This window comes from Sporisorium graminicola, chromosome SGRAM_10 (assembly GCF_005498985.1).
Source record: "Sporisorium graminicola strain CBS 10092 chromosome SGRAM_10, whole genome shotgun sequence".
NCBI lineage: Eukaryota > Fungi > Basidiomycota > Ustilaginomycetes > Ustilaginales > Ustilaginaceae > Sporisorium > Sporisorium graminicola.
In genome coordinates, this window is record NC_043720.1 from 326149 (window position 1) to 340453 (window position 14305).

Below are 14305 nucleotides of genomic sequence, written 5' to 3' on the forward strand. Positions count from 1 at the left end.
TCCTCTGGTCTTTTTCTGTTCTGCGCGAGAGCTCAGCTCGCTCAATGTGTTTCGTCTTGTAAACACCGGTGGTTCACGGTGCAGATACCTCTTGTCCTATTCTCTTTGATTGTAAGCAATGAACTGTGATTTCCGGTCGTCGTCGAACCACGAAGCGCAAGTGTGTAAGTGACGTGATCAGGTGTGGCATCGTGAGTCGACGGACGAGCTCAGGACGAATGTGACGAGAAAGTTGCAATCCTGAATGCATTTTTATGATGAGAGAAGATTACACGGTTGAAGTGGGCTGGCTACTCGGCGTCACTCTGATCAGCCTCGTCCTCGTCTCCGTCCGAGTCGTCGTCCTCGTCAGAATCGACACCCTGAGCAACGACGATGGGCTCCATCTGGACCTCGCGATCCGCGCCAACGTAGGAATCGCACATCAACCAGACCTTCAACCGATCGTGCGTGCCCTGGGGCAGCGACACCTCCAGGCTGACATCGATCGATTTGCGGATCGTCACCTTCTTGATCGCCAGCAGGTTCCTCGTGCCCGGGTCGCCGATGACAATCCACCACTGTACGAGTTTGCGCCCCGGATAGAAGGTGCTTTGCGCCACGAGCTGCGCGTCACCTGCCTCGCCCCCGTCGTCGTCCGAGTCGGTTTCGAGATGGACGCGCACGCTGAGCGGTTCGCTGGCGTTGCGATCGTCTTCTGGCGTCTCCACGGTGTACGTTAGTTCGATGTAGGGGAACGAATTGACGAAGCTCGCCACCTGCGCCACCTGCTTCTTGTCCATCTGCAGCAACTCGTCCCGCTCCGCCTCACCCATGTCCGCAAGCAAATCCGACAGCCCATACACATCTTCTACCCCCTTTGCCCTACACCTCTCCACCACCTCGGCCGTAAAGCCGGGCACCTGCCTCAACACACTGTCGCGCTCCCACACCGCCTGTACCACCATCTGGCTCAGCTCCATCGCCACGACCGCGTTCAAGAACGCATTCGACGACATGACGTCCACGCACGCCGAGAGCAGGTTCAGCATCCTACCCAAGATCCAGCGCTGATCCGCCTCCAGATCGACGGGTAACCGCAGCCGCGCAAAGTGTGCCTGCAGCAGCACAAATACCTTGTGGTACGGCGACACCAGATCGAGCCGATCCAGCTTGAGCGGGAGCCGGTCGTAGATGCGCTGCAGCACCACGTCTTCGTGTTGGCGGATGGGGACGTCCTCGAATTCGGCCGCTGAGCTGACAATCTCCAGCATTCCGCGCAGCTTGGTGCGGTCCTTGAGCGACATGTTGAACACATCGATCGTGACGTAGCTCACGTTGTAGTAGCTCGCGATCATGCCCAGATTGAGCGGCGAAACGTCCATCTCGTCCTCGATCGCAATGCACTTCGAGTTCTCCAGATCGGCTAGCGTGGTCTCCACCAGCTCCGACAGGAAGTCGCCGATATGCTGCATGCTCTTACCCTGGCAGTTGTAGGCTTGCGGGTTTTGTTGCAAGCGGCGGTACATGAGCGTCCACGTGAGGATGTCGACGGCAGCTTGCTTGTCGTCGATGGTGCGGGCGACAATTTCGGCATTGAAAAAGTCCTGGGCATATGAGGTGAGGCGCGACTCGATGGGCAAGCCTTCGGCGAGGAACTTCTTGAAGTAGTCCTTGCGCGTCGCTTGGCACAGCAGAACGAGCCGACAAGTCCCCTCGTCGTTGGGCACACTGCAACGCCCCACCATCTGCAAGACGTCCGGCAGCGCATAGTCGACGTATCGGTGTTCGCGCCCTTCGTACGTCTGCAGCGACATGATCAGCACGAGGTGCGCCGTGAGTGGGATGCTCCATGCCGTCTCTTTGCTGGCCACCACTACACGGATCGCGTCGGCCGTAAACAGACGTTCAACGATCCGGCGGTCGTTCTTGGTGAGCCCCTCGTGATAGTACGCGATACCGCTGGCGAGCAACTCTCGCAACTCTCGGTCCTGCACGCGCTGCAGATGCGGCTCCAGATCCTCCATTTCAATGTTGAGGAACCTCGACTCGCCACCGTTCTCGCTGTCGCCGTCGTCCCTGTCGCTGTCAGCTACTACGTAGGCGAGCAGATCCTCGGCAGTCAGCTTGGCCTGCTTCCTACTGGGCACAAACGCAATCACCGGCTGGTCCTCTGCATGCTCGATGATCGCCAAGTACGCCGGCTTGGCCATCGCGATCATCATACTGGGGAAGTGCGGGATGTTGAATGTCTGGAAGTGCACCTCCATAGGAACCTGCCTTGCACCGGGGGCAAAGTTGAACACGCTGCCACTGGGCGCACCGAGCCAGTCGCCGAGATCGCGTGCGTTAGCGAGCGGGACACTGAGCGCCACCATGCGCGTAGCGTTTTGCGTCTGGGCAGCAACGAAGCGCGCACGGGAAGCGACGATCTCGTACGTGGGACCTATGCGAGCGTCGCCGACCATGTGGATTTCGTCAAAGACGTACAGGGCGACGCTTTGCACGTTCTTGCGCTGACGCCAGCGGCGCGAGAGAACGTCCCAGTGTTCCGGTGTGCAGACAACGACATCGGCCATCTCGAGCAGACGTAGGTCGGCACTCGTCTCTCCAGTCAGGCCAAGCACCTCCTTGCCGCCCTGATACGAGCCGAACTTGGCCTTCCATTCGGCCACGCGAGGGGCCACCATGGATTCGTACGGCATGATGCAGACGGCACGGCCCGCATCTTCGTCCTTCCAGAGCCGCAGCAGTGCCAACTCGGCGCAGACCGTCTTGCCGCTACTCGTTGGTGCACCGACGAAAACGGAATCATCGCTGCCGTAGAGTGCGTGGAATGTCTGCGTCTGCACCTTGTTGAAGTGCGGGAACGCCTTGGAGTACAGCTCTTCCGCAGCATCGTCGTTGAGCGCAGTAACGGGTTGTGGCTGCAGCTCGAGCAACGGCGTATGAGGCGGGAACTTTTCGGGCAGGATGAGATTCTTGAACGAGATGGGAAGCCGCACTTCGCTGTGCAGCCATCGATCGCTGACGACGCTGATGTAGTAGTTGGGCGGGATGGGCTCGGTCATTGGGATTGTGAAATCGACCGTGTGCTCCTGTTCTGCGTACTTGCGCAGCAGCAGGAACTGATCGTGGAAGAGCACAATTTCGGCATCAACGTCTTCGACCATGATCCAGAACGATTGAGCACCGCCGTGGACCTTTTCGTCCCACTGAAAGTCGGGGGTGATGGTGAGCTGGACGCGAAGCAAGGAGCGGGTGAGTGGTTGGAAGAAGGCTTGGAGCTCCAAACGCGGAAATTGGTGAACCAACCTATGGACGAGTCGCCCCGCTTTGGGAATCCCGATAAGCTCGCCGATCTCATTTGGCTCGAGGTCGCGCAAACGGTTCCAGGGATACTCCTTGCGCTCCAGACGGCGAATGAGATCGGCAGGCACACCACGGAATTGACGTAGCGGTGTCATCGAGCCCCACTGACGCGACTCGACCATCTTGCAAAGATCCAACGCCATCCTGCTGAGCCGAGCATAGCCGCGCTTGAGGCAAATTTCAAAGATGGCACGCAGGATGCGCCCCGCCGACTGCGTAACATACACCATGTCGGCAGCAAGCACATACCCATCGAGCTTGAGCTGCGAGATCCACGACTGCAAAAGCACGTTGACCTTGGCGATTGGGTCGTCGGCCGACTCCTTGACAGGGACGGGCACGCGTTCGAGCAGCTTGGCGACTTCGAGCTTCTCATCCTGTCGCACCACCTGGTGGCGGAACTCGTTGGAGAGCGCAAAGATGCGGAAGAGTTCAATGAGGCCGAGCTGCGGTTTGATCTGTTGGTGGTAGGTCAACATGCTGTCGTGCGTGATGTAGTAATGTGATGCAATGCGGCCGAGCTCGTTGGACGTGAAGTTGCCCGTGCGGCGCTCGTACCGCAACAAGCCGCACTTTTCGAGCAAGGCGGCGGCGGTGTGGACGATGTCGGCGCGCTTCTGTTCGAGGAACGGATCGTCATCGGCATAGTCAGCTGTGACGCTGTACAGTGTCGGCGAGCGCAGCATGCGAACGTAGAGATAGGTATAGCCCAGCCAAGCGACCGCCTCGTCGCGGTTGCGGATCGTGCCTAGGACTATCTCGGCGTTGAGATTGTCGGCGAGCTTGGAGACGAGCTGCGATTCGATGGGCAGCTGCTGGTTGAGCAAACTCAAATAGTACTGGAGCTCAGAGTGGTTGGTGATGATGATGCCTTCGCCAAATGTGTCGAACTGCGGTCGACCGGCACGGCCGAGCATCTGGAGCATGTCTTGCGGCGTGATCTCGCACCACCGTCCCTTCTCTGGATTGTAGATTTGCGTGCCCTTGATGATGACGGTGTGCGCTGGAAGGTTGACACCCCAAGCCAGGGTGGCGGTGGAGACTAGCACCTGAAGGTGACCGTCGGCAAAGAGCGCTTCCACCAACTCGCGGTCAAGGCGCGACATACCGGCGTGGTGAATACCAAAGCCGTAGGGCATGACATCCTTGAGGTCGGCGTCGGTGATGTTGTCAAGCTCAGAGCGCAGCACCTCCTGGCTGGCGGGCGAAGGGGGCAAGAAGCGGTTGAGTGTGTCCTGCTCCATGGCTCGGTCGCGGATGAACTTGGCGGTCTTGGCCGTCTCTTTGCGCGAGTGGACAAAGATGAGCACCTGGTTCTTGCCTGCTTGATCGAGGGTCTTTTCGTAAGTGACCTCGTTCATGACGAGCAACCGCTTGATGGCCTTCTTCTCGGTGATGCCGACATACTCTTGCTTTAGAGGACAGGGGCGGTAGTTGGCTTCAAAGTAGAACAGCCCAGTTTTGGGATTGACGCGGAGGAAGGTGGCCACGTCTTGGTAGTTGGGCAAAGTGGCCGAGAGGCCGACGAGACGGACAGGATCGTTCATCTGTTCCATGCGACGGATGGTTCGCGAGATGATGGCTTCCAGGACGGGACCGCGGTCGTCGTGTAAGAGATGGATCTCGTCGACGATGAGGAGGCGGACCAGATTGGTGTACGAAGTGTCGGTGCTCTTGCGGCTGATGACATCCCACTTTTCTGGGGTGGTGACGATGATTTGTGTTTCCGCGATCTGTGCCTTTGTCAACTGGCTGTCACCGGTAAGCTCGTTGACGACAATGCCGTACGACTGGAGACGGTCGCGGAAGTTGGCTGCTTGTTCCGAGACGAGGGCCTTCATGGGAGCGACATAGACGATCTTGAAGGCGTTGAGGTCGATCTCTCCAGTCTCTTGGTCTCGCCACTTGCCGATCTCGTTGAGGATGGTGAGCATGGCCACATTGGTCTTGCCAGCGCCGGTAGGTGCACACAGCAGCATGGGTTCATCGGAGCCGAAAGCAACGGGATAGCACCGCGATTGGACAGGGTTGAGCGATGTGGCGCCTGGGAAAGCCTCTTGTGCCCATAGAGGCAGGCTGGTGATGGGCACGAGTTCACCCTCTCCCACGGTCCTCTTGACGGGGGCGGGAATGTGAATCTCCTCATAGCCCTTCTTGGTACGCTTGAAGCTTCCCTCTGGCAAGCGAACCTTGGCATTGGTGTTGAGATGGCCGCCCTGAGCGAAAGCCATGGCTTCAAGGTCGACGCCGCGGCGAGGCTGAGCTGTGGACCCAGGAGCGATGGTGGCACGCGAAGTGAGACGTTTTGCTTTGCGCTGCGCGTCTTCGAGATCGATGGGAGTGAGACCGTTGGAGGTTTTGCCATTGGCTGAAGCAACATTGAGAGAGGCGTCGCCCTGCAACGCCTTGAGGATCCAAGCGACACCTTTTTCGCGAATGGCGACCTGCACGTTGACCTTTTCATCGTCATCTGCGCGTGCCAAGCGCGTACACCAGACGACGGCATCCCTGTTCTTGGTAAGGACCTGGACTAGCTCGAACTTGTCATAGTCAAAAAGCTCCATGAGGCTGTTCTCGCAGTCGCGGACATCGGATTCGGCAGATAGAATGTCGAAGGCTTTGTCGGCCTTGTCGCTGGCCTCGTGAGCGTCTGGATAGTGCTGCGAGATCTGACGCTGGATCCAGAACGCGTCAATATCGCGAGGACTAACATGATTCGGATCGCGTGGCTTGGCGTCGACGTCAGCGTTGGTGTTGGCTGTAGTGCTGGGTCCAATCATGAGCGCATCCTCACCGTCGTCGTCATCAGCAGCAGCGTCTGCATCAGCATCGAGGTCTCTTTGCCGTGGTGCCGATTCGTTGTCGGAAGCATCCGAATCGTCACTGCCATCTCTTACGACATAGTTAACGCCATCCTGGTCGCTCTCCTCGTCATCGTCATCAAAGAGAACTGCTACGCCGGTCTGCTCGTCGATCTCGCCGATCTTTGCATCGACATCGGCAGCCCCGTCGGAAGGACCTGGCTCGTCGTAGTCTGTGATCTTTTTGGAGAGGTTGGTGAGTTGTCCAAAGGTCTCGGTGGAGAGTGTGCCGAGGATTTCTTGGATCTCGTTCTTCTTTTCCAAATCCTTGAGGTCATTATCTTTGAGAATCTCGAGGGTGGTATCAGCGGCCGAACGAACGACATCTTGCGCTTGATCTCCAAGGGCAGAGTGAACGATACTCAGGATGAGTTCGTAGATGTCTCGCGTCTCTGCTGTCTTGGGATGATAGCGGAGGCCTTCGAGTTCCGAGGTAGCTTGAAGAATGTCGGTGTACGAGTTTTGATTGGAAAAGGAGGTAGAAGCAGCCTGACGCTTGGGATTTGGTTGAGTGAGCTGATCGTCTGATTGCGCCTTTTTGCGCTTCTTGTCGAGATGTTTGACGCCTTCGGACTGAACTGCTGAGCCCATGTCGCGAACATTGATGCGACCAGCGAGCGACTCGGCCTCGCCAGATGGCTCGTCCGGGCGACGATGCGAACGGTCTGCATTGATGACGAGCGACGAGAGTGCCGAGTACTGGTAACCAGATAGATCTGGCTTTTTAGGCGGCATAGCTGGGAGCTGGAGGCAGCGGGTGCCAAAAGGCGTAGCTGCGTGCGTGCGTTGCTGTGTGACGCGACCGTGTGTGTGAAGCTAGTCGCAGATCATAGGCGTAGACACAGCGAAAGGAGCGAGCAGTATCGAGAGTGCGCTGAACTGGGTGGCGAGGCAAGTTTTCTGTCAGCTGAGCAAGACTGCGAGTGGAAGCTGATCGAATATGATGCGAGAGCGTGGGTTCGAGGTGGTCGTCGGGCTGGCCGGTATGCTCAAGTGTGTAGAATGCGCAGTCGTGTCCACTGTTCAACGCCGGAACAGCTCTAGGTGACAACAGGCGTGAGATGCTGAGAGTGAGGATGGGATGGCGAGACGGTGATAGGATGAGAGCAAAGGAAAGCCAGTCGGATGAGACGAACAAAGCGTCACTCAGATCTTCTCAACTGAGCAAAAAGAAAAGTCGACGCGCTTGGCTCAGCGAACCATGAGAGCAACTTAACACGGATGGCAAAGCTGCGAAAAGTCTCCAAAGTCTCCATCCAAAAGTTGACGCGCGCCGCCAAAGGGCTTTGAGGACGCTTGAAAAATTTCCAAACATTTTGCATGCTGCCGGAAGTTGCGATTCGAGGTTGCGTCGGTTCATGGACTGAGCTGAGCTGAGTGATTTGACGCATCTCGTGGCGTCTGCTCTGCCGAGTGACTGAATGGACTGCATCTCTCGCACAGGGTCGAATGCGACAGCGGCCACGAACGTCGTCTCTGCTCTTCGTCCCTTCCTACGACCATTATCTCTCCCTTTACCTAGACCATCGTCCCGCAGCAAACACGCTCCTTCTCGCTTCCGCTTTCGTTGCACTTCGTACTCCATCACTCTCACCATGTTGCACGCCAGGCAAGCCGTGTAGAAAGACATTGCATCCCACCACGCACAAGGGCAATCAACGTCTTCTGTCCTCTCGCTCCGCACTCTGTTCGATGCATCACCGCTACACACCACAATGATACCTACGACATATGGTGCTTCCTCTGCTTGAACGCACCTCTCGACTCTTGGTATCCCCATACTCCGTCTGCAAACGGGCCGGGCCCCTTTCACTATGATCAAACCTCCAACTATGGGCGTGTTTGCCCGCGACCCTCCTCCGACGACTGGCAAGGGTGGCGTCGCGGCAGCATCCTCATCTTCATCCTCGTCCAGCTCTCACCTACAGCTTCTCCCACAAGACCTTCCCCCTCCACACCAAGGTTCATCCCATCCTGCTGATCTGACAGCATCAGACCCACTGCATCCCGATGATGAAGCAGTGCAGGATGATGACGATCAAGGCACCGTCGACGAAGAGGCTGGTGTGATTCGCTGTATTTGTGGCTGCGACGAGGATGATGGCTTCACCATCCAGTGCGACCGGTGTCTCGTCTGGCAACATTGCGCTTGCTTTGGCATGTCACAGGCTTCCGTCCCTGACGAGTACCTCTGCGAGCAGTGCTCCCCTCGCCCCGTCGACATTGGTTTTGCTCAGGCGCATCAACAGAAGCGCAAGAACAACGAGGCTCGAAAGGCGCTCATGGATCGCAACCTCAAACGCCAAGCACAAGCACTAACTTCCAACAACGCGTACAACCAGCCCTACGTCGTCCAAGATGCCGTTGCCTCGCCTACGTCCAGCACGCACCCTCCTTCTTCCTCTTCCATAACCGTCGACGAATCTTCGTTTGTCGTCCACCAAAACGCAGGCCTGGCACCGCCGCCAACAACAGCAGCACGTTCGCGCAAGCCCAGCCAGGCTCTCGACCTCTCCAACACCCAGTTTGTCGTTCCAGAAGTTCCTGCCAGCGCAGGCGCATCAAGCAGAGGCGCAAAGCAGCGCAAAGGCAACAAAGGTTCTCGCAGGGGTTACGACACTCCTTCTGCCGTCTCAACTCCCGTCCGTGGCGTCTTTACTCCCGGTAGCTCGCACGAACGCACGGATGACCCTTTCGACCTGGCAGACCAACTCGAGGCATGGCATGTCGAGTTCACGCCTATCGCCAAAAACATGGTCGCCGATCCTTCAATCCTGCAGAATCTCGCCCTTGCCATGCTCGATTGGGAGGACGGCAGTCCGCTCAAAGCAGCTCCTGGTCCAACAGGTCGTGTCATTGTCCCCACAGCTCCCCGCATCTCCAAATTCTCGCATGCCGACCTTCATGTGCCCTCATCATCCGTATCCTCTCCAACGTGTTCATCACCCCGCGCTCTCGATTCACCCAGTCTAGAGCCTGACTTCACTGGCATCTCCGCCGTCGGCCAAGAGTGCGTCCCTATCGAGCTCACTGGCCCCTCCTTGGCTGACCTTGCCTGCAGAACCTATGTCAGACACATCTCTGAGTCGGCATCGGCAGGCGTCTTCAGCAACCTCCTTTACGTCAATAGCTCGGCAGACGAGCCACAGCGCGGATGGTGTGCTTCGCGCGCTTTCTCGAGACCTGTCATGCACGGCCTCTTCGCCGATGGCTCCATCCCAGCGGGTGCCTTCATCTCCGAGCTCCGCGGTGAGCTCTACAGCGCCGACGCGTATCGCAACAACCCCATCAACCAATATGCTGCTCTGGGCGCCACCAAACCCCATGTACACCTCCTCCCGCCCCCACTCAATCTCGCCATCGACGCTCGACGATACGGAAACGAAGCCCGCTTTGCCCGATTCAGCTGTCATCCCAACGCTGTTCTTCGCCCCATCCTTTTCTACCCCAACGGCCAACCACTTTGTGCTCGCTCTCGCACCAGCTCCAGAGCCCAGTCGCCCTCTCCTGCCGCTCCCTTGTCCGCACGTCAGAACAGATACGCAGACACTCCACCGGCAGAGTCCCGGAGCGAAGAGCCGCAGCTCCTCTTTGGTCTGTTTGCTCTTGTCGACATTCCTCGGACGCACGAGATCACCGTGGGTTGGGAATGGGATGATGCACACATTGTCCACTTTTTGCCCGAGCTGGTTCAGAACCCGTATCTAGAACCTCGCCATGGCGACGTCGATGCCGACCAGCACACTGCCAACATGGTCGCTTTAGCTGAAAAGGGCGAGTTCCCCTATGCTGACACCGACTTCTCGATCAAGATGAGCACCGTGGCTGCCGCGCTTCTCGGTTGCGTCCTGTGCGCCTGCATAGGCTCGGCAGCTCCCCCTGGAGGCGGCGGAGGTGCCAGTGCCAACAACGGCCGCAAGCAGGACTGTGCTGTCGCTCAGATGCTCAGGGTCGGAAACGGCATGTCGCTTCTCAACGTCACTATGCCGGGCAAGAACAATCGCAGAGCAAAGCTGCCGGACTTTTCACCGCTCGTCGGCATCCGCAGGCATTGGAGACCCTTCAGCTTGCCGCCTACCCCAGACACGTCGGCCAAGGACGCGGCGTCACCTGCGGATCCGGCTCTGCTCGCCGCTCTAGCAGCTGAAGGCAAGGCTCATGCGATCCGACTGCTGGACGACATGGAGCTCGAAGGCGAGGCAGGCTGTGGAGGCAACGAAGCCCTGGTCAAGCGCAGCACTGGTCGCAAAGGCGGAAGGATGACGAAACAACGGCAGCATCGCAATGACACAGCCGACTCTGGCTCAGATCTAGAACGTACCGCATCCGACTCGGAGGACGCTGATGACACGCGTTCCATCGCCTCTTCGCTCACCGACCCCCTGTCTGGCCTGAGCGACAACGAGACGCTCGGCGAGGACGAGGACCAAGATCTGATGGACGCCATGCGCGCCGCAAGTGGCTTGCAATCGCGTAGGCGATCCGCCAAGGGAGGTGAAGCCAGCGTTGTGGACACCGAACTGTCAGGTTTGTTCCTACTGCCACCCAAGAAGCGTTCCATGCGCACGCGCATCAAGGCAACCATGGCGCCTTCTGACGATGACGAGGCTACGGACCGAGATGATGCGCACGAAGAGGACGACCCTGTGCCGGCGGTCAAGGCGATCAAGAAGGCTAAGGCAGCTTCAAAGCGCAAAGGCAAGCTCGATACTGGACGATCTGGCGTCGATTTCTCCACCGACGTAGAGCAGGAGCATGGCCATCACTCTGCAGCAACGCCGGCCAAGAAGCGCAGAAAGTCTGGCAACATCGCGGATCCCAGCTCACCGCTCTCTTCCTTGCCGTCGCCCAACTCCGACCGCCCAGGGATCAGCCCGCCTCCGCCTGTGCCACGCCTGTCGGCCAAGCATCGTCTGGAGAACGAGAGACGCATGTCGGACGTCGAGTTGTCCAAGAAGAAACGTGCCGCTAAGCGTGGACGCAACGGCAGTGCCAAGGCTACCGAACCTCGTTCCAAGGAGTCGGCATCCAAGCGTCGCAACAGAGAGGAGGCACGCATCCATCGCAATGCTATCCTTGATCTTGGTGACACTGAATCGAGCGAAGAGCACATTTCGGAGGACGACGACGATGGTCAGGAATCGGACAGCAATGAGCACGGACGTAACCAAGACGCAGACGTCACAATGGCAGAGATGGACAGCCGAGCATCGACACCGCGCGCATCACAAACGAATGCCAAACCTGCTCGCCATACGCCTGAGGCGAGCGTGTCAAGCAAAGCGATCAAGAAGGAGAGGCTCTCCACACCCACTGCAGCAGACGATCGCAAGTCCGCGTCACGCAAAGATACCCCCACCAAGACCAAGAAGGTGCGACGCATCCTATCCGATTCCGACGCAAGCAGCGACGAAGCAGATGTCGACCGCGCAGCTTCGACACCGACTACCACCGATAATCAAGCTGCTGTCGAGTCGAACAGTGGTGCAGTTGATTCCAAGGACGCCGATGCACAGCCTAAAATGGAAGATGATAAAGCGATGGCAGACCGTGCCGGAGACAAGCAAGCATCTGATTCTGTTCCGGCCCCTGCTCCTGCCCCTGTACCCGAGGTCAAGAAGGAGGAGCCCAGAGTCAAGCTCTCTTTGGCTGAATACAAGCGTCGACTCGCTGAACGCCGGGTATCTGAGCAACAAAGCGCGAATGTCTCGACGCCTCCTCTTACTCCATCCCTCGCCACGCCCACTTCGGAATTCGCGCCGTCGCCTTCGCCGGCACTCGAGAGGAGAGATCCTTTGCCGACTCTCGCTCTTCGAGCGCAAGAGCCAACGCTCACCACCGCCCTCGCCGAGACCATCTCTACTCCCACGAGTATGGCCCCACCCACACCAACAACTAACGTACCTGATGCTGCTGCTGAGACAAACAAGGCGTCATCAGCAGCCGTTCCGCGAGGCGTGCTCTTTACATCCATCTCGGCACCTACAGCCATTCGCTCGGTGGAGATTCCAAAGTCGCCTTCGCCAGAGCCCACAGCAAGCTTGTCCGCGCAGCAGCAACAGAGTGGTGTCGTGCCTGCAGCAGCTGCTTCAGCTTCGGAGGAGCCGGGCACCACCGTGGCCACCCAGTCTGGTGTGGCCTTCAGCACAAGCGGGTCTGCGTCGTCACCAACATCGGCCGTCAGCGCCTTTGCCCCGGGAGGCTCCAGTGCAGACGGGCCTGCGTTGCTGATGCGCTTGGAGACGCGTCGAGCCGGAGCTCCCCCTGCGCCCCAGCAACCAGGTGCTGTCGCTGGCGACAAGGACGCACAGCAAGTCGGTTCAGGAAGCAGTGTCTCTGCAGATGCAGATGCACTTGCCAAACCCATCACGGCCAGCACAGGTCAACCGTCCAATGCACCCGCCCCCGGAACCGCCGCGGCCATCGCTTGGGGATCAGCATCATCCACTTCGACGCCGTTGCGATCGCCTTCGCTGGGTCCGACGCGAGCTCAGCCAGGCGGCCGCATGCCACCTTCGCCATCGGGCTTGTCGACGACGTTCAACCCGCCCAAGGCGCCTCGCGCGTTCATGAGTCCCCCCGGCGCAACGTTGCCGCCTCCTTCGACCATGCCTGCCTCTAGCCATCACGTTCACAGCGTCAGTACACCTGTCGCTGTGTCGACTCCTGCACCTGCCGCATCGCCTGCCGTCACATCGACGCCTGCACGCGCTGGAATAGCTGGAGTTGCGGTGGGAGTGGGTAACACGCCGTCCACGACCAGCTCTGCCAGTTCCTCGGCATCTTCACGCTACCCGTCGCATGGTCCAACTTCGCCCACGCCCGTCTCGACCGCATTGTCCCCGTTCAACAGCAGCAGCTCCGCTGCGGGGTATGCGCCACGCAACTATGCCGGCGTGCCCAAAGGCCCAGCGAGTATGCGTGATAGCGATCCACGGGCCGATGCCTGGGCGGAGGCACGGGAGGCACGCGAAGCTCGAGATGTGCGCGGCAGCGGCAGCGGCGGCGGCGAGTACGCCGGCCCGCCGCTACGCCACCATGATGCTGCCATTCGCGAAGGCGGCCGTGACATGGGCTGGGGCGAACGATCGCGGGAACCTTCTGGCATGGCTGAGCGCGAATCACCAGTGCGGGGCGGCGGATGGGGTCGCGAACGCCGAGATGTCCCACATCCGAGGGCCGGGTATGGCCGAGACGAACGATACTTTGGCCGCGATGACCGCGACGTTGCTTCCACTCTGATAGGATCGGGCGGCGGCGGCGGCAGTACCAGCGTTGGCAGCGATCTCGGCGGCGGCAGCGGCGGTGGAGGAGCCGGTGGAAGCAACACATCTGGTGCTGGACCTGGTCCGGCTGATCGACTCGACCCACGGTCGCATCCTCACTCGCACCCGCATTCTCACCCGCATGCTCCTCCACACTATGCCGCTTATCGTCGCCCTTCAGCCACCGAGTATGACGACGCTGTTCGAGGACCTCCTGCCGTGCCCCCGTACAACCGAGCCTCTGATCATTACAACCGCGGCATTGGCATTCGTGGTCGAAGCTTGGGTCTCGGTGGCGGTGGTGCCTCCTCCAACCCCACACACGCCCACGGCAACAGCGGTGCGCTTGGAGGTGTTCAGCGCCCGCCGGCTGCAGCAGGCAGTGTCGGCGGCGGCAACGGCCTACGTGACCCTGCGCGGGGAGACTATGGAGACTACGACGACATGGGGATGGGGGTTGGACCGCCGGGCGGTCACGCACCACACGCACGCGGTGGCTTCCGGAGCGCAGGCGGTGGTGGTTGGGGCGGCAGAAGTCGCCCCCGTGGTGGCGCTGGCTCTGGCAGCGCCGGCGGTGGAGGGGGTGGTGGAAGAGGAAGGGGCGGTTGGATGCGCTGATGTACCCCGCCTCAGATCCCGCAATGCGCCATTGTATTCTTAAGTTGACCATAGGTTCGATCTCACTGCTCGCTCTCACACCGCGTTCAAGCTTCCCCCCCTCGTTCGACCGGCTTGTCTGTTCTCTTTACAATCGCACTGTATAAGTTACTGTATCCGAGCCGCGCGTTCTGGAATGTCACAACACGCTTCGTTGGCAGTCCTCATGCA

At 59.2% G+C, this 14305-nt stretch overlaps 2 protein-coding genes across 2 annotated transcripts; one reads left to right on the forward strand and one right to left on the reverse strand.

The window, feature by feature from the left end:
• Nucleotides 1-290: 290 nt before the first annotated feature.
• Nucleotides 291-6947, reverse strand: EX895_001172 (uncharacterized protein; the record flags this gene model as incomplete). Its single annotated transcript, XM_029881772.1, has 1 exon — nucleotides 291-6947. The coding sequence occupies one exon, from the start codon at nucleotides 6945-6947 to the stop codon at nucleotides 291-293; it is 6657 nt and encodes a 2218-aa protein (XP_029741860.1).
• A 1079-nt stretch (nucleotides 6948-8026) lies between these two features.
• EX895_001173 (uncharacterized protein) lies at nucleotides 8027-14095 on the forward strand (the record flags this gene model as incomplete). The annotated part of the gene is made up of 1 exon (XM_029881773.1): nucleotides 8027-14095. One exon carries the CDS (start codon nucleotides 8027-8029, stop codon nucleotides 14093-14095), a length of 6069 nt encoding a protein of 2022 aa, XP_029741861.1.
• Nucleotides 14096-14305: the final 210 nt, after the last annotated feature.